Genomic DNA, 19,085 nt, shown 5'->3' with positions numbered 1-19,085 from the left:
GTGATATTTTCATAATACACGATCGCGCGATAAAAACACGTGTCGAAACAGCAAGAGGTCAGGAAATGAATATAGAAAAAAAATGCTTGGAAAAAGGATTTCTGTCATCGCGGGGAACACGGTCCGTCGACACTTCCTGCTTCTTCCTTTCCCGCAGAGTGGTCCCATCCGTACTTGGTCACGTCAGAGGCGAGTAACCCGACGTGCTTTTTATATCCTTTTTCCGCAGGCGATTAACTTCGACTCGCCGAGGGGTGGCATCAGCTTGGTAACGGAAAAGGGACCCGTGACTTCGAGCCGTTTACTCATTCAGAAGGCGATCGAGAGAGACTCCGGCTTTTACACGTGCGCCCCCAGTAACACTCGTTCCACCAACGTGCGGGTCCACATAGTCAATGGTAAAAGAAAAATGCCAATTTCGTTTAGAACGGGCGTTACGTGCAAGCATCCGCACGTTACTCGTCTGGATTCGAGTGAGACGTTCTCTAAAAAAGCGGACTCGCGAAAAAAAATCGCAATGTGCATGGAATATAAGTAGATACGCTCGGAACTCCAGTAACGATTCGTAATATAATTTTTATCGCAAGAGAATACGAAAGCACGTCGTTTTACGTAGAAACGTAAAATAAAATTCATTGCATAAATCGTATCAATCGATTAATTAACAATTAGATTGCGGGCGTATAAGAAAATGAACTGGAGTTACTTCTTCTGAAAATGAGGGGCCATTCAACGGAAACGGTGTCTGGAGTAGCAAGTACTTTTCGGAGTCTACGGAAAAAGGTGTCTCGCGAAAACTGTTTAGCTTGTAAACGTCAAGTGGGGTCTCTTGGTTCAAAGCGAGAGCTCAGTTCCGCGGAAACCTCGCTCTAAATACCACCTGCTAAGAGCCGACCGAGCGAAAACGGCATTATAGCGTGGCGTTTGTTTCAGAAGAACACCCAGCGGCAATGCATCACGGCAGAGGCGACAGAATGGCCGCGACGCTGCTTCCGGTCGTCCTACTTCTTCGGATGATATTCTAGCCGACGTTATGCACTCCGGGTTGAATGCGCGAACTTAAGCACGGTCGCCTAACTCTCACGAAACCATCGGGCGGAGATTCTGTTTCGCGGTTTTGTCCCCGGGGATTCGACTCGCTGCGACGCGCATTCGACACGTTCGCCTCGCGAAAGTAACGGAATCTCATCGTAGATTTGCGCCGCGACACGTCGCGTGTTTCCCCATTACGTCGTTAGAGCGTTAGGCTGATTGGAACGCATCCGCGTTCCACGGGGGAATCCAATTGTCGCGTCGTCGCCTGGAGAACGTGAGTTAAAATAAATATTATTAGTCTAGATGTGCATCACAGGGCAAATGATGAGTTGCGGACATATATTTAGTTCTGTGCGATTACGTGGTCGAAAAGGAGAGCAAAAAAATTTTGCTTAGTGGCCAAAAGATTTGATACAAATGAGAAATATTTTTTATTAGAAAGTGTTACATTACATCCAAAGAACTTCTTAATCTTCACCGATTCTGCCGATCGTAATGGACAAGAGCCTATAATAATTCTTAAACACGATTAGTCGAATGTACTCGCTGAACTTACACGGCGCTTTCAAGGCCGTTGTCATTTCGTGAAAAGGGACAAGGTCTGGGTTCTTGCCCCACTGCGGAAACAAGTACGAAGTCTTTTTCTGTTCCGGCAAAGAGTCGCGAGTCCGTTTCCGCCGTCTGGAATCTTTCCTCACTTTTCGAAATAAGAATCGCCTGCGAAGAAAGAACATTTTCGCAAATGCCATACCAATGTAACGCGTGACCTAAAAACGGTCCGACACACATATTTCGGAATTTCTATACTTACTCCTGAATATTCCGATATTTACGAGAGACGAAGCAGCAATATGAAGAATACATTGTAAGAATCGAAAGAATCGCTTTGAATACTGTCCGATACTAAGCAAATTTAAAGAAAACATTTCCTCGCACAATATTCGAAGAACTTCGAAAACCAAGAAAGTGGATCGATTCGCAGAGTTAAACGGACACACAACGCTGCGTAAAATTACGTATTGATAAAACACAAAATTTGCCGAATTGATCAATGGGTGTGCACTCTCGAAATATTAAGGTCTTGTATCTAAAAGTGACGTCTATCATTTTCGCTAAAAGATCTTGAACATGAACACCGCGAACTCCATATTGCAGTTAATTCAATTATTGATTGCGTTCGATAGGCTCGTTCTCGTTGCAACTATCAACAATGCCTCGGCTGCGACGAGTTTCGAGTATATTAGGAAGTAATCTCGTTATCGAATTATTGATTGTCGCGCAGGAAACAAGTTGGGGGCTCTAAAAAAGCAGAATTTCATTTATTTCAAACACGCCTAAGGAAAGTAATTACGGTAGGCGATGATTTACCGAAATTTTATCAGGTTCTTTTCAATTGGTTTATAACGCGTCACTACGGATTGTTTTAACGAAAGCAAATAAAATAAAAAACTACATAAATTAACACTAACTCACATAAATAAAAGATGTCGGAAATATTTATTGGAAAATTGAATTGATCGCTTTGATTTTCCCCAATAAAAACTTCCTGATATTCTATACTATTTTTATAATTACATATTCCGCTAATATTCTTTAAATAAAGTATCAAAGACTATAATTATATATTTTTAAAGCAATAGTTTACACAATTTTTCAATAAATATTACCCACATCTGTTATTCACGTGAGTTTGAGTTAATTGATATAATTTTTAACTTCATCTGTCCTTGTTAAAATAATCCATTTTCCAGTTGAATGGAATTTCATACAATCATGTCATATTCTTTTTCTTACACGTATTTACACTTAATAAAATTCTGAAACATTAAAACACAACGTGTTAAAATAAAAAAATTGTGCTACGTTAAAACGTGTAGACTAAAAATCAGAAAAGAATCAATCTCGGATGAGAATTACTATAAGAGATGTTTCAAGGACATATATCGGATTATACGGCAAATACATTCGTATAAATATGCGTCTCTGCATATCAGACGATAAAATCTGCGCTCGGCTTCGGAAGTAAGGATAGACGCGCCGTGACGGCCTACGAAACGCATAGAATCTGAAAGTTGGAAACTTGCGCGCGAGAAAGCAATGGACTTTCATGCGGATACGCAAATATAACGGAGCTTTTCCGTGCTCTCGGTGGCGCGACGCGACGTATCTACAGGAAGAAAGCAGGTTTATTCGTCGAACTTATAATGGCTCGACTTCGAAACGGATTTTATCCTCGTTACGGTTACCGGTAAAAACGTATTGTTCGAAAGTGCTAGCTCTCGGGGATTCGAACACGTGCGCCGGGACGATCCCGCGGTTGTTCCGTTCCCCGCCGTAAAAGAGGACTGGCATTGTGCCTCTGCAGTGAGCTTTGGCAGTATTGTTGCGTCGGAAATGTACCTCGCTTGTTCAGGACCACTCACGAAAACGGCTTCGATATCCTCGGTGATATTCTTGTCGCTATTAGCGCCCAAGACCGAATGTTTCTTCTATCAATGGGACCATATAATCGGTGCGCGCGTTGGTCCAATCGCGAATAACTCGTATTAGCAATTGATGCCGGCGTGCACGTGTAAGAAACGGTCCTATGGTTGCTATATATACTTTGTTAGAAACGTGATTCCAAGAATATTTCGGTGCCAGTCTTTCTATTAGCTTTTAACGACGCCGAAATTCGTTGTACTTGGAGGATTTCACGTATAACATATACGTTTTTATAGACGTCAATATATGTACGCGGCTAAGGAGACAGAGGAAACAATTGAAAGGGCGTAGATTAAGTGTTACTTGTCATTCTCTATAGAAATCTTTTTCATGGGCCTGTACATTTTCGCCGAATTAATGTTGCGAATTGTGTCGACAAATTTTATTTGCCATTGTACGCATTAATAAAAAGAACAAGAGACACTCAGATGCGAATGACAAGTCGTACATGAACGACCTGCATTAACTATACTTTTTTGGTTAAATAGGTTCTTACACCGGCTTGTTTGGCAATTGTCGATCCTTGGCACGTGACCTCGATAACTCTTTAATCGCGATTTTTCTTAATTTTTTGTTACCTCTAGCGTCACATTTTAAAGAGGCAATTTTAATTAATACTTGAGTTAATGGACGCTAATTACCCTCCTTTGGGAGAGGAGGCTCTTTCACGCCTTTTTGTTCGCTGCTTTGTTATATAAACCGGTTACCTTGCTTAAATTTCACCTGTCCCGACCGCAACATCTCTTTTACCTTCCAAACCCCAAAAGTGCTTCTCGCGTCCACGAAATCGGAAATGTATTTAATGACCTGACGTCTTTTATGATTTAATAATTTAACAATACCGTTGTGTTTTTATTTTAAAATAAAACTTATAGAATTATAATTATTAAAAATTAATGTTTAAAATAAAAATCACGGAGAAAACAATTTCAAGTAAAATAACTTCCACGTATCGGCGAGAATCAACAATCTACCTACAAAAACGTAAGTATCTTTAAAGTATCTAAAGTAGTTTTCTATTTCATACTCTTATAACGCACACAGGATACACTCGCAACATGTTCGATAATTGATAAGTGTACGAGGGTGGTTTGAAAAGTTTCTTAAGCGATACATAGATAGCATCATTTTTCATTTAATTTTAAATTTAATGGATAGTTTCTCACCTTTTATAAAATTGACATAACAATTTCAAATCGATCTATCAAGTGGTTTATGTAGCACCTCAAAATTATTGTGTTTCATAATTCTAAAAAGAACTGAAATTTGTGCAGTAATCACATTCTTTTTCTGAAAAGTAAAATAACTGTGGAAATAAATTCCGAGTTGAATAATGTTCTTCGACATTCCTTATCTTCACTTTCGACCTAATGTTTTTGTTCGAATTTCATTTCTTTCTATTTTTCTAGAAATGTTAAACACAACTTGGAGATAATGTCAAATACAAACTACTTGACAGAACGACTTGCAATTTTTATGTCAATTTTACAAAAGTTAAAACTATATTCACTAAATTGAAAATTGCATAAAAAATCAGACTATCTATGTATTGCTTAAGAAACTTTTCAAACTACCCTCGTACAAAAGTTCAGCCCCACGTAATTATTTCCATAATTATTATCTTCGTATAACACAAAGCGCAGCTAGGAGGAAACTTTCCGTTACCAGGCAATAATTTCCATCGCAAATGTAATTATTAACGCTGCCGGGTATTATATATGGCGTAGTTCATTATATGGGAATTAATAAATTTAATGACAGTTTCAGCGTGCGCCATATCGCGGTACAGCCGGTAGCAACGCATTAGTACAGTAGGTTCATCGACGAGGCACGCATCCAATTGGAAAGTCGATAGACCCTGTTACGTGACATGCGATCATACGTTCCGTTTCACAAGCTCTAGGTACAATACGGGCATTTTTTTATATTTCGTTTCCAAGTCACGATTTTTTACGACTAAGCATAAATTTCAGCGACAATAGAACCAATGGTGCAGTGTAATGCAGTGACGGTTCAGTAGATCGAATATCGAAGTATCAAAAATACATCAAAGTAAGTGTCAAATCTGAACACGTGCACGTGTGCATGATACCGATATTACCATTTAATCGATGGATTAATAAACGTAACAATGTATCCAAAAGGAGCCACCTCAGATTTGAATTTTTTACTTTAATGGATATCACATTTTACGTACATGTTTTATATAACATTCTGTCAACTCGGACTAATATCGTAACTCAAATTACAATAAAATAGAGAACTATGTGAACGCGGAAACCGCAAAGGAAAGAATTCAACAATGAAATGGCGTAAAAGCTGAAAAGGAAGTTTGTAGGTACATTATATCGTCCAAAAAAATCGATCTAAAAGTTCACTGCAATTTTATCCCCTTCACTGCGATATAATCTTTCGCAACGTTTTTGATGAACTAACATAGGTTCGATTAGCGGTGCCGTTATCAGCGGAACGTATATGAATCCAGAATAGATACTCGTACAAACAGTACGAGTAATTCTGTCAGTTAGTACTTGATTAATACAATAGGTCAATCGCATATACGTACACATACACGTGCACACATACATATACACATTGGATCTAGTCGTATGTATCGAAATTGCTATATCTACACGCGTAACTGACGTTGGCAGGTCATAGCTACGTGCGTGTGTTGCACTGCCCAAGTAATCACGTATATCACATTGTCATAAGTATCCGTGCGAACGAGTAGACTCTAATGCATCAGTCGGAATATGAAGAGGACTGTTGAAATTGTACTGCTCCAATTAATATCTAAAGCGGCAGATAACTCACGGCCTCCCTCATCCGACATTCGGATACTATGCGTAGCAGCTTTCGGTGCCAGCAGTTTCAGAGGTCCCCCCCCCCCCTCTCTCTCTCTCTCTCTCTCTCTCTCTATCTCAATGGTTGTTTCACTTCGTGTTATTTCGAGAAACTCATCCGCAGATAATGATAAGCAAATATTTGTCTCGGAGTTAGTAGCGACGCCTAATCCGAGTCACGAAAACCGTGACAAATTCCGGACGGAAAATCGATACAAATGTAAATATGTAATTCGCGAGACCTGGCTGGCAAACAATTAGCGCTCTCCTCACCTTACATATTCATTTCGAATTTTAGCTCGGTTACCGTCGCAAAAGTAATTGCCCTCGTAAACACGCGTGGTGTAGAAAGATCAACACTGCACTAAAGTAATTGAATAGGAAACATGTTTCTCCCCTCGTATCTGCGGTGTTTCAATATTTGTTAAAATTTGTTGTGAAAAAGGACTGAAAGTTGAGCTTTACGTCACAAAATATTACATTGAGCGAGCATCATTACGAATATAGGTATTGAGTTGGATAAAAATTGTTAATTAATTTAATATAAAAGTAAGCGCAGAAATGAAACTAAAATACACGAAATTCATTAGAATTATTATAATAATTATTATTACAAGTGACGGTGGTTTTATATTCATAAAACTGCAAAGCCGTATAGAAATTTAGTATGCAAACTGCGCATGCAAACTATGTTTAATTCTCTGACGTACTTAAACGTAATATTAAATCGAATTTGCCACCGTCGACGGGGGTAACGAGCAGACTTTGGTAAGCACTTGTATGTTAAATGATTCGATCTCCGCTCTGTCACACAGTTCAACGCGTATATTTCTTCATGACGCAATCAATCTGGGCCATTGAGAATTGCTTTTGGCAATTATCAGCGAATCGTATGATCTACAAGTATAACGCTCTTATTACGCTAGAACATACGCTGAACATTGAAATCAGTATTAACAATCTTCCTCATTCGCCAGTGTACTCTCTGAGTCATGGTGTTTCATCTCGCCACAAGCTCCACGGACAAAGCACTCGAGCGAAATTTCATTTAACTGCGAAATTAGGCACCGCGGTTGAATTACTTTTCGGGCTAAAAGCACTCGCATATGGCAGTTTGTCAAAACTACGGACGGTTCTTTGACGCCACACTTGGACGATGTAATCAAGCTTGATGAAACATTAGGGTCACTTAAAACGTCGACAAAGATCAGGAGAAAGCATAGCTAGCGCGGTTTTTCCTAACTTTGAAGTGGCAGAAATACTATGTAGAATATATCTTTCGCTCGAAATACATATGTATTATATTATATAATGAAACGGTTAATATTAACAAGCTATTATATTAGCGATGAATTTTACGTGCAACATGTAAATTATTAAATTCTATTTCTTTTTAATATGAAAATTCGTAACCGAACGAAAATATTTTAAGCATTATTTTGGTAACGAAAACAAACCGTAATAATAATTAATATTTACAAATATATAAAATATACACAAATTATTTATATCATATTTCGTTGATATTTGTTTATATTTTTGAAAAAATTTTTAAAATAATTTATTCAACGAAAAAGGCAACGATACAAAAAGGATATATTTTTTAAATAATCTATTTAACATATGATTTTGATCAATTACCATAGGCTATTAGTGCGCGTGCTTCTCGGAGGCAGCACATCGTATTTCAAAACACACGCGCTACACATGTTTTCAACATCTCGTTTTTCGTAATTTGCTGAGTGCCGAATTACAAGCAAAAAATACCTGCCGTATTCTTTCGTGTATAATACGCGCGCGTGCTGAAGTTTTCAAAATGCTATAACTCTACTAAAAATGGTTGTATAGCGACATAGAACAAAACCTGATCCTCTGTAATCCGCGCTCCACGGATACGTGTACGTATGCTCTTATAATCTACATACGTATACAATAAGAAAAGAAATAAGACAAAATATTAAAGTATAAAATATGAATGTACACCTGATGATGTATGCATAAAAACAACATTGAACAATTTTCAATGTGCATATGTCTGACGTAAATGGATGAAAGATTATATAACATATTTCGATTAAATTATTTAATATAAAATGATTAAAGGATTATTACGTTTGTTATAACGCGCTAATTCTATTCTAATCTTTTAGAATCCGTTCATTCGTATTTATTGCTAATTTGATTTTATGCGACTTAACAGAGAATGAAATAATATGATAGATCGAGCATGTGCGTAATTGCAATTATGAACTAAATGGTGTAAATTGTTTATGCAATATTATTTAGTCCACCACTTTGATCACTTATAACTGAAAAATGGTTATAATATTCTTCTGCTAGGATTTCTTTTCTGTTAATTAATTTTCAGAACATATCGGCATTAAAATATAATGGCGGTCGGAACATTGCGATAACTTTGAGAGAAACATTGGTGTTTTTTTCAAATTTTTTTATATTCTTTAGATACATATTCGCGAAAGTTTACACTGCGCCCTGTCGAAACTAGATCTAATAATATGGATTTATGCGAAATAAATTATGAAAATCCTGACTGAAATTACATATTTCATATTCTCGCCGGCGACACGAAAACCACTCTCATACAACCATGATTAGCATAGAAAAAGGGCTTATCTTACGTCCGCCGTTTCACGGAGTAACTTTTACCGTCGGACACGGCGGATTTGTAAAGCTAAATTTAATTTGAAAAGCAGATTTATGTGCCACGCCGTGCTCTTCTTACGCCGAAACTGTTCCTCGTTTCTTAATTACGTCTCCAGATCTGCTCTTGCCGTTTTACGATTCGCATTTATCAAGAGCCTCGTAAGATTCCAAGTGAAAATATACTGCTGAGAAACAAGAGGTGGGCGGAAGAGGGGGGGGGGGGAGAAGGGGGAGGAAACTACGCCGCTGTTCGTTAAGACGTTTAATTTTATATGGCTCCTGCGAGGAGCTACCGCGGCTCTCTACGTTATTTATTTTCTCGCGAGACACACTCTGTTGCGGCGATCAAGCAACAAAAACTCAAATACAGTCCCGAGCAAGCTCCGATTAATGTTTAATTACGATCGAATAGTTCTCAATCCTATCATTCCCAGGCGTTCTTTCTTTTTCTACTTTAGCGCTTAAGTCGTTGGAGCGTATCGAAAAGAGCGGACGCAAAAGCTTAAGCAATTTTTTTTCTCAAAACAGTTTAAACTTTAAATAACGAGCGGTACACAAGTAGAAACTGTTGCTTCTTATGCGATCACGATCAGAAGGATACCTTATCATATAAAATCATATAAAAAGTGTCATTTTTCGCGCAAGTAATTACACGTTAATGACATAACGACGTATTTTTGTTGAAAATATAATTACGGATTCGTAACCGTGACACATCACGTTCGTAGCTTCGCCATAAGAAACGTTAACGTGGCAAAATAGTTGAAAGAGTTAACTAGCGAATGGCCAATAATGTCTAATGCATGTTCATAAAAAAATAGAATGACATTAAATTAATATTAACAGCGGCAGCGCACCGGCGCTTATCGCTTCCATTAGCTATGACCTCAAGAAGATACATTAAATACCCATTATAAAAGCTGCAGATTAACCGATATCCCGACGCCAAGCCCTCGACGACGTCACCGTAATCTGAACGAGGTTTAATTACTGCGCCGTCAGCGATTGTCAAGGAAAAAGGATTGTACTAATCGGCAATTCGATCAGAGCGGAGGCCCGGGCGACGGTCTCTAACGCACCGAAATAAATCTGCGGGATGTCCTGGTTGGATGACTCTCGGGGGAATAGCTTTCCATTGTGTTCCTTTGGTCGGGCGTCATTACGCGTTCGCGTACTAACAACGAAACGAATTATTCTTCCAGGCGTTATCGTTAACGATAAAAAAGGAATGAAAACTGGATGACTAATCTTCGTCGGTTGTAGTTAATAAACATCACCGTTCGTATGGAATGCTTTATCGAGTTGCACGCATTCGGTCCGGCCCTCCGTCATTTAGATAAAAACGTTTATTCTTGAGACATTAGATGGAAATGATCATCAAGCCTTGATGCCTTCTTCCTAATCCACTTAGCTCTGAATCGTCGTCCCGTAGAGAACGATGCATTACATTTCTTCGTTAGCTTTCCTCCGTAGCGCTCACGACCTACTTGTTTCGCCCTACGTTGATAGCTATTGCAGAGCTGCTCTTGCTTCCCCGTCGCATCTTATTTTTCACGCAACGGTAATACGCTTTTCTGCTCTTCGGCATAAACATATCCGTGAGAAATAATCGTAACACACGTTTGTGTAATTTAACGTTGTAAACGCGTTCTCGGCCAGTGTGTGCAGAGAATGAGAAATTTAGTAAAAAATGCACGGGAGATAGAGAGGTGCAGGGTGGTTTGATAGCGTATAAAATTAAATCCATTATACGCAATCGCATTACACGCTTGCGCACGGCCACGGATTAACAATAAAATCTCCGGTGAGCTTTCAGTTTCCACCATCGCGCGCGAACGATGTTGCGACGGGCAAATTAAAAGAAAAATTAAACTCAAATATTCATTAATATCAGTGTGCATTCGTTTTTAGAATCCTTGCAAATAAATTATTAAACATGCGCGCATGGCGGACTTATTAAAATGCAACAATTTATTGCAACGTGTAATATTTCGTACGTGGATAATAATAAATCATCATTTATTACAGGTGTGTTCGTTGTTTAATCAATTTTCTTTATGATTGCTTCTATAAATGCATATTTCTCTAGTAATCACTACAGGCATTAATTATTAATATCGGATATATTTTCTGCTAAAATTTACGTTCTCGCAATACCTTTTTTTCAATCTGCAACTTTGTTCTCGTAGACGATAAAAAATGGAAAAGACTGAGAAATGAACTTTTCATCTTTATCTCTACCAGTTTCTTTTTTATCAAAAAAATATTTCCCTCGGAAAATAATTCTAGAAGAAGTTATGATCTGCCCTACGCAAGGAAAGTTCATAAGACGCCTCCGTTAGGGAAGAAATCCGTAAAGTTAACACATAGCTGCACGCGTGACATCGGTCCTTCGAAAGTACAGCGCATATCCGACTTATCTTCATTCCAGCAATGTACCTCACCCTTGCCCGTCCATTTATCCCGAACATGTATCCGCCTCACCCTCGATCCGGATTTTACTCTCCGGAGCCACTTCGACTTTGCCCTTTCGAGTATCAAGGTGCTTTTTCAAGCGTCCCGTGAATTATTCGCTACTCGATATCTCATCCTCACGCTCTTTTCCCCACCTCGTCGGGTTACTTCCGGTGGGAACTCATCAGACGTTCCGGCGTAGATTAAATTCACGCAAGTATCGGGTCCGCTACGAGAGAACGAGGGCGGGTAACTTTCATTAAAGCTCCTTTCCGGCGCGGCTAATCGCATTTGCGGGTGAACCCCATTCTCGTCCTGTCCGGGAATTCTGGAAAACTCTGAGACATAGCTGTCTGTGCCCGACATTCGCACAATCGCCGTACACTCTTCGCGATATTCAATAATGTTACGTACCTCGTGTTCTGTACCTCGTGAGAAACTTTAAACCGACATTATATACAAAAGATTTCGGCAGCATGAAAATCTCACAACTGAGAGGCCGCACAATAGAACAAACTGATCTACAAAATCGATTTATATATTATCTAGTATCTTTTTTTATATACCACAGTAAAGTTTTAATAAATTTCTATTTTATTATCACGTAATATACATTAATAAATCAAAGCATTATTATACATGAAAAGTATATTAATGTAGAAAATAAAACATCGATGATATATGCATATATAGAAGTCCAGTGAAGCGGCTAGCATTCGTTTGATATTATTATCCGCATTACATAATTAGTGTGAGATATTTTTCAAACTGGGCTGGTGAATTAAGTTAATTTTGTTACTTGTTTATTCCGCCTGCAATGCTTCATGAATTATGTGGGCATTATTGATACGAGTGTTTGCACTCCTCGATGCTGTTTGAACTGTGGTTGTTCCGTGGAGAAGAAGCATTCTCCCAGCTATTTATCAGCACCAGCAGCTTGCTCTGGCAACATTTACGACCCTCTTAATCCGCGGTTCCATTAACGCGCGGCATACGCCGTGGCGAAGTGTGGTGCATTAGGTTGAAGTCAACCATAAAACTCTGTAGAGACGTTTAACATCCATTGTTTTAGGTTTTAAGTTACACGCGGCGAGCTCACCCGCTAGGTATTTGCCGCGGCACTAATTAAAGTCGTCGTTAAGAGTCATTACGTAGTCCCGCTACGTTTTCTTTCATAACAGCCTTAACGACGCGTCGATAAACTGAGAATACTACGTTTAATTGATCATTTCTGCAATTTGATTACGGCTGTAATAAACTTTATATAGAGAAATGCGTTTGTAGGGTCGCGCCGAGTAGTTTGCAACTTGTACTCATCCCCCATTCGTCTTTCCAGCGGTAATTAATGTTCGCAGTAATTATTCAAGTAATATATTGTAACTATATATTTTATTGCGTATTATATATAAATAATTATGTTACATGGTGTGTACAAATAGTGCTCACAATCAAAACTGTCGATAAAAGTATCGATAAAAAGATATAATCAATATCTAAACGCTAAAGTCGAAAATATCAAATAATAAGAAATGCGTTTCGAGTATAATACTATACTTTATATAATGCTATACTACACTTCTTTCTTACTAGTGAATGAGCACAAAAGCTTTTCTCCAATTCAATACACGCGCGCGCGCGCGTGCGATTCGGGTTCTTTAACCGAATAAATATTTTTATTTGGTACACACGGTAGCTCTTCGCATTCGGTTTCTTTTTATCGTTTTGAAATGCGAATATTCGGAAGAAGCAATTTGATAAATGGCGCTGCGTTATTCGAAGGTCGATCGCGACTATTAAATCGATCGTACAGTTTCAAATGTGGATCATTTTGTGTTGTCCGACGCAGCGCACATCTCCCGCGAAATAGAGACATTATTTGTAAGTATAAACGAAACCGCAAACCGTCCGTAAAACTGAAAAGGAGAATTATCAATTTCTGCCGTGCACATTTCTGAGACGTCATATATCACATATGAAATAAAACGTAAAACTGAAAATTTAAAGAACTAGGAATGAAACCTACAATTAATATCAATATTGCGGTGCTACGATACAAATTTTACGATAAAAATTCAGAGACATTGTTACAAACCGAGGTCAATGATTGATCAGTAAACCAATTTGAATCGAGCTAGCGACCAATAGGTCATAATTATCCGGAGATTCGCGTAATTGGCCTGACCACTGCAATCATGTTGACCCACACGCGTCCAGCTGTAATTTAAAGTAATGCGATCTAGTTCGTAATCAGCATTTCCCATTAAAACACCTCGAATGTCGGTAACGCATTTAAGCCAATGTAACGAGCTTTCTGTGGTTTTAAGCCGTCTGATTAATTAATTATTGATAAATAGTTACGGTCGCAAAAGAACATGTAGAATTCGCGCGTTACTATATTGCACTAAACGCACGATATAAATGGTAAAAGAATGAAAGAGCGTTTGCACTGTATTAGGGATTTTCCCGGAAAACGTGAAATTTAAGTAACATACGATGTACCCAGATTCGAATGAAACTGTCCCGAGCGGTTGCTGTTGCCGTGTGGGTTTAAGCAGCTGCATCTGGATCCGCTGGTTTCCTCTGAATTCTTCATGACGCTTTAGTGCACTTGTACACCAAAGGTCATTACAAGCGTACTAAAATTGCGGTTCGTCGGCACTTTCTATTTTTACCGCCTTACATTCGCATATCCAATTTTGCGCGTTCACCGAACTAAAAATTATTTTTATTCCATCGTATTCTGTAATTTTTACCATTTTGAAATTTTTATCATCCCATTTTTTTATCACGTAACAAGACTTGCTTACGAATAACAGACGAGACGACAAGGAAAGTTAGTTACTTTAAAACACCGTGGAAAAATTATTCTATGCGGTAATTTCATTACCACCCTTGGCGATAAAAGTAATAATCAGGAGCGAGCGATTTGTTGCCACGGGACTCGCCCCACCGCCTACTTCGTGTTATTCCCGTGTAATAAATTTAATCTGCAATTTTGTCATTACATCGTGAGCTCGTTAACGGTTACGTAAGGATAATGTTTTCCGGGACAACCCGCCGGAGACTGTCTCGACGCATCGACGAAGCGTTACACGCTGTTATTGCGAACTTGTTCGATATTCCATTACGTGCCAACTATCGAGCCGACTTCTCCCGGGTGCACGTCCATGTATTTCTGAAAACTCGTTTACAGTTACTTACGACGATGGATGAGTCGCGCACTCAAGGCAGAACGTTATCCATACGTATTCCATAAACGTATTTCACGCGGGAGAAATAAAAACGGACGAGATCGAACGTCGACACGCGGCTGTTTCTTCGCTCAGTAGTATAAGGGCATTGCTGATCAGACGAGAGAGATCGTCTATCGCGCGACGTAATAGGTTCAGGAGTACAAATGTTGACTATAATCTAACATAGTTTTCTTTTCAGCCGAAACGTTTGTTATACATTTCAGAATTAACTTCTCTTGAAACATCTTTGCACTTTCTAACAATATATCGGACTAAAGGACATTTATTAAGACATGCGTTACGTACTTTGTCATCTGTACAAGTGTATTTGTCTGTAGATAATAGGTGATATATGATAGAATTTTCGAAATTAAAAAATTATTAAATCTCATTAAATTTAAACCAATTGAAAATGTTTTAATCGACGCGATTTTTAAGATCCAAACGTCGTTCGACAAAGTTAATTTGAAATAGCGCTCGAAATTGGCGCGATTTTTCAATAGCGCTATTTTAAACTCTAAATTGCTGTGTTATAAACGTGATAATAATTATAAAGTTTCGTTTTGCACTCAGTAGATTACTCGGGAGATAACGCAAACATATTTCATCTCCGGAAGTAGACGTGCACTGCTCCTCTGACGTTCTTGATCAATCAAAAGCCCAGATAGTTCAGCACGAGTATACCGTTGACCTCTCGCGGGGCTTCACGTCGCGACAGTGAGATCATCTTAAAAGACGAACCTCGGAAGTAGTTTCCTCGAAGACGGGCACGTAGCAAAGTGCTCCTTTGGTGCGATATCTGTCCCAGCTTGTGCACTTTCGCAGTAAGTTAACAGAATCCATACAATAATCTTTCCCGACGAAAAACTTTTCAAAATTTCTAACAATTAAAAAACATCGTCTCTTACTCCGTTTCGCCTATTTCCATGCTGCGGCATAATGTCGATCGCTCTCGCTCGCGGATATCCAAGTATTACATTAAATATACAATTACACGCGTCATCGGTCGCCACGTGTTACGCAAAGGAAACTTCGGAGACGGGAACACGTAGAACGTCGATTCCCAATCGATGAATCATTCATGCCGGGATCTGGTAACGCGGCGCATTTAAAATTCTCATGCTCGATCCGTCCGCGTTCCTGATATAATTCCCTTCTTCCTGCGATCCCTCTTGCCGTTCTATCTACCTACCCGGCGTGGGCATACTCGCGCGCGTGCATACGCTGCAGATAAGAACGATTATAAGGCCGCTCATTACCATTTTCCTTCGCGCCAAGGGTGGCCGTTTATGCCGAGAGAATAATAGTGCAATCAAAGTCAACGACAGGCGGATCTTATCGGCGCACGAGGAGTATTTAAATATACCCTCGTTGTTTTCTGCGGAATGTCCGCATGCGGCCGCGTCCGGACGGCCGCTGGCTCGCGAATTAATTCTTATCTGACATGGACTTAGCCTGACCTCAGGACGTCGGATCGAGACGAAATTGACATCGTCGGGACACCGAGACACTTTCATCCCTCATCCTGTCGTCGATACGAAAATCAGTTTGCGACGGAAACCTCGCGTGCGTTACGTAAACCCCATATTTAAATGACCGCCGTCGTATCAAAACGCAGTGACGGAATTTTAATTCACCGCGATAATGTCCACGATAAACAGGCAGCGCTAAATTTGCGCCGTGATTGGTGGCACGTGAAACTTAAACAAAAAAAAAAGTAGATCCCGTCGAAACAATCTCTCGCGGCGTCTCTCTGCTCGAGGAAATGTCGCGAACAGGCGCTGCGGAAAACGAGCTGGGCAATCGCGCGATTTCTCGCACGGAAACGAAGTCATTTGGCGGACCGTAAAAAACTCAGTCGAACCAAAGTGTTAAAACACTTCCGAATGGAAGGTGGCGCAAGAACGGCACGCCGAAGCTGTGCGCGCAAAAAAAAGAGGAGAGGGCGTAAAGGCAATGAGCGTCGGAAAATAAGAAACAAACGGGAGAAACGACGCGAGATACGCTTCGAGGGAGCTGCCGCGCGAGCTGGGAACGAAGGTGAGATGCAGCGCCGGGTGGATGAAAAAGGGCGAAAATCTTGGACATCCGCGATGGATCAGCGATAAGCGTCATTCTAGTTAAAGCCGACTAACTTGGCCGAGAGGCAATTACCCGAGTGTCCGTGAGATGCGCCCGTCTCGATACCCTAGATGTGTGTCCGCGCGATGCGGGCGAAAGACTATGAGATAGATCGCGCCGAGTAATCAAAGGTGATCCGTCATCATCAGAAACGATCGGGGGTGGATGCGACCGCGATGCAACGTTGGTACCTTTACCTTGGTCGTATCGCGTTAACCGCGTGCATATCGCCTACATGGACTGAGCGAAGGGTCCTTATCACCTTTGGTATACGCTCGCTCGGTAGATAAGAGCCGGCCCATATACACACGTACGTGTGTTGCACTGTGATAATCTGACGCATGCTCTTGTGGGCTAGCTGAATGCATAGTTCTAATTTCATAGGGTGTGGACGAAAATGCCATTCATGCCGTCGACGAACTGGAGGGTGATACCAACATTGTTCAGCAAGTCATACATAATTAACCACAGATTTGTCCAACTAGCTCGCATATTGTTACAGTGTGAAATTTGTAACATACTTCTTTTTTATTTGTTTAATAATAATGTACAGATAGCAAAACGACGAGAGAATTTAGGGGGACTCGCAAAGTATTCCCAGTATACGTTCGCTCGTTCATTCTAAGGACGTATCAATTTCCCGACACATCGCTCGCGTTTTTTTGTAGGGCGCGTGAACAATGCGGAAACTGGAGCGCGAGATAAAGAAAAATCAGGTTGGCGCTCGGGCTTGGCACATCTCCTATAAAAACGAGGCGCGGGCGTCGGGATGAATTAACAATCGACGTGTGGGAGAGTACTTAGTGTTATTCGCCGAGCATCGAGTGGCAATCAGTCGCGGATCAGGGTCGGTTCTTTTCTCGGTCGCATGTCTTCATTACCTGCGCGCCGGCTGAAAACCGTGAGAGAATAGGAGAGGCGGTAGCTCGGAGATAGCGAGAGGAGGAGTCGTCACGTAACGCGGACGCGTGACCGGACTCGCGAAACGGAGTCGAACCGCCCAACGGGAACCCGTTCGCGGCACGATCGGCACTGGCACGGATGCAAAATGTTACGGGCGATCCGTTTGCGCCGTGTCCCTGTGAAAGTACGATCCATTCACCCCGTCGTTCACGAACAGTAGGTAGGTAGGACGCTCGTTAAAATCCCGAGCGATTCTTCGAGACGCGAGGGGCGGCTTTTGGGAACAAGCTGGGATGAGCGACGACACCATTCCGGGGAATCGTTCTCGTCCAACTATTTTCGCGATTATTCGTGCATGTCGGGTTACCAATGCCGTTCTTGTCCGTCTCGGATGTCTTACGCTGATCGTGAGATCGCAGTCGAGTCTAACGTCTAGCATCGCGCAGCTGCTTACTGCCAAATTACCGTTATCTATCGTTATCTATTTTTACCGTCGTAAAATTAGACTTCGTTTTAATATAAGCGAATGTCTGTTAGTTACAAATTTAAGTTTAAGTTAAGATTAAAATAAACGGACCGTTTTAATAAAGGTCCGAACCTTTCAACGATAAATTTCTCTTCGGTCTGAGTTTATTTGACAGGACGAAATTCTTACTAATGACTCGTGGCAGTTGCAACGCGGCTCGGAGTGCGAGCAAGGAAAACGTCGCAATCGTCGACGCGCGGGATGTACGTAATTGAATGCTTAAGTCGTGGGACGGAGCCAATTTAAATGCATTAGAGTTTAGAAACTTTCTTATTAACCGAAGCATTCGTGATCGGGTTCAAAGTGCCATTTGTATTCTGAATATTTCATGCCACGTTCGTCAACCACGCGGAATAAAGTGCGCCGGCTCTCGTATCTTTTCGCTGCGACTTGGGAAATGTCTCCCTTGTAATCGCCACGGGAGATGACGATTCCGAGAAGAGAAAGACATAAGAATTACGCCCGTCCCATATTTTTGTCGGCACTTGTTGCCGCGGTATCTATCTAGACTTAAATCGTTGCCTATCAGCATGAGGCACCCTCCTCGCTTGTCTCGAAATAAATTTTGTCACGCATGAAGCTGCGCGAAATTTATCTCTCGAGGGGAACGATGACGCGAGAGAGGGAGATCAGCTGGTCACCCGTAAGCCCCACGTAATAGGGGTTAAACAAAATGAAATATCATTTTTCAATCAGACTGAAACGAGGAGGACCGTGTCATCGCGCCAGTTTAAAAAGGATATTACGATATCCAATTCTATTCCACAAAACATTGCAGATATCTTTGCGTACGCGCGTTTGACTTTAATACACGCGCTC

General features: G+C 40.6%; 1 protein-coding gene across 8 annotated transcripts in view; it reads left to right on the top strand.

Annotated features, from left to right (window-relative positions):
• LOC105561893 (kin of IRRE-like protein 3) overlaps nt 1-3,980 on the top strand; it is a 58,499-nt gene extending 54,519 nt beyond the window's left edge. For 7 of the 8 annotated variants that reach the window (XM_012012253.1, XM_012012252.1, XM_012012256.1 and 4 more), the window contains 2 exons: nt 230-398; nt 934-3,980. In XM_012012253.1, the coding sequence (XP_011867643.1) occupies nt 230-398; nt 934-1,025 (261 nt within the window). In that variant the 3' untranslated portion in view covers nt 1,026-3,980. The remainder of the gene's footprint in view (nt 1-229; nt 399-933) is intronic. The other variant, XM_012012254.1, reaches the window with a different exon arrangement.
• Nucleotides 3,981-19,085: the final 15,105 nt, after the last annotated feature.

Source organism: Vollenhovia emeryi, unplaced genomic scaffold (genome assembly GCF_000949405.1).
Source record: "Vollenhovia emeryi isolate VEMERY1.0 unplaced genomic scaffold, V.emery_V1.0 DF939198.1, whole genome shotgun sequence".
NCBI classification, from domain to species: Eukaryota; Metazoa; Arthropoda; class Insecta; order Hymenoptera; family Formicidae; genus Vollenhovia; species Vollenhovia emeryi.
The sequence above is the reverse complement of the archived record's forward strand: the minus strand, read 5'-3'. Positions and strand labels throughout refer to the sequence as shown.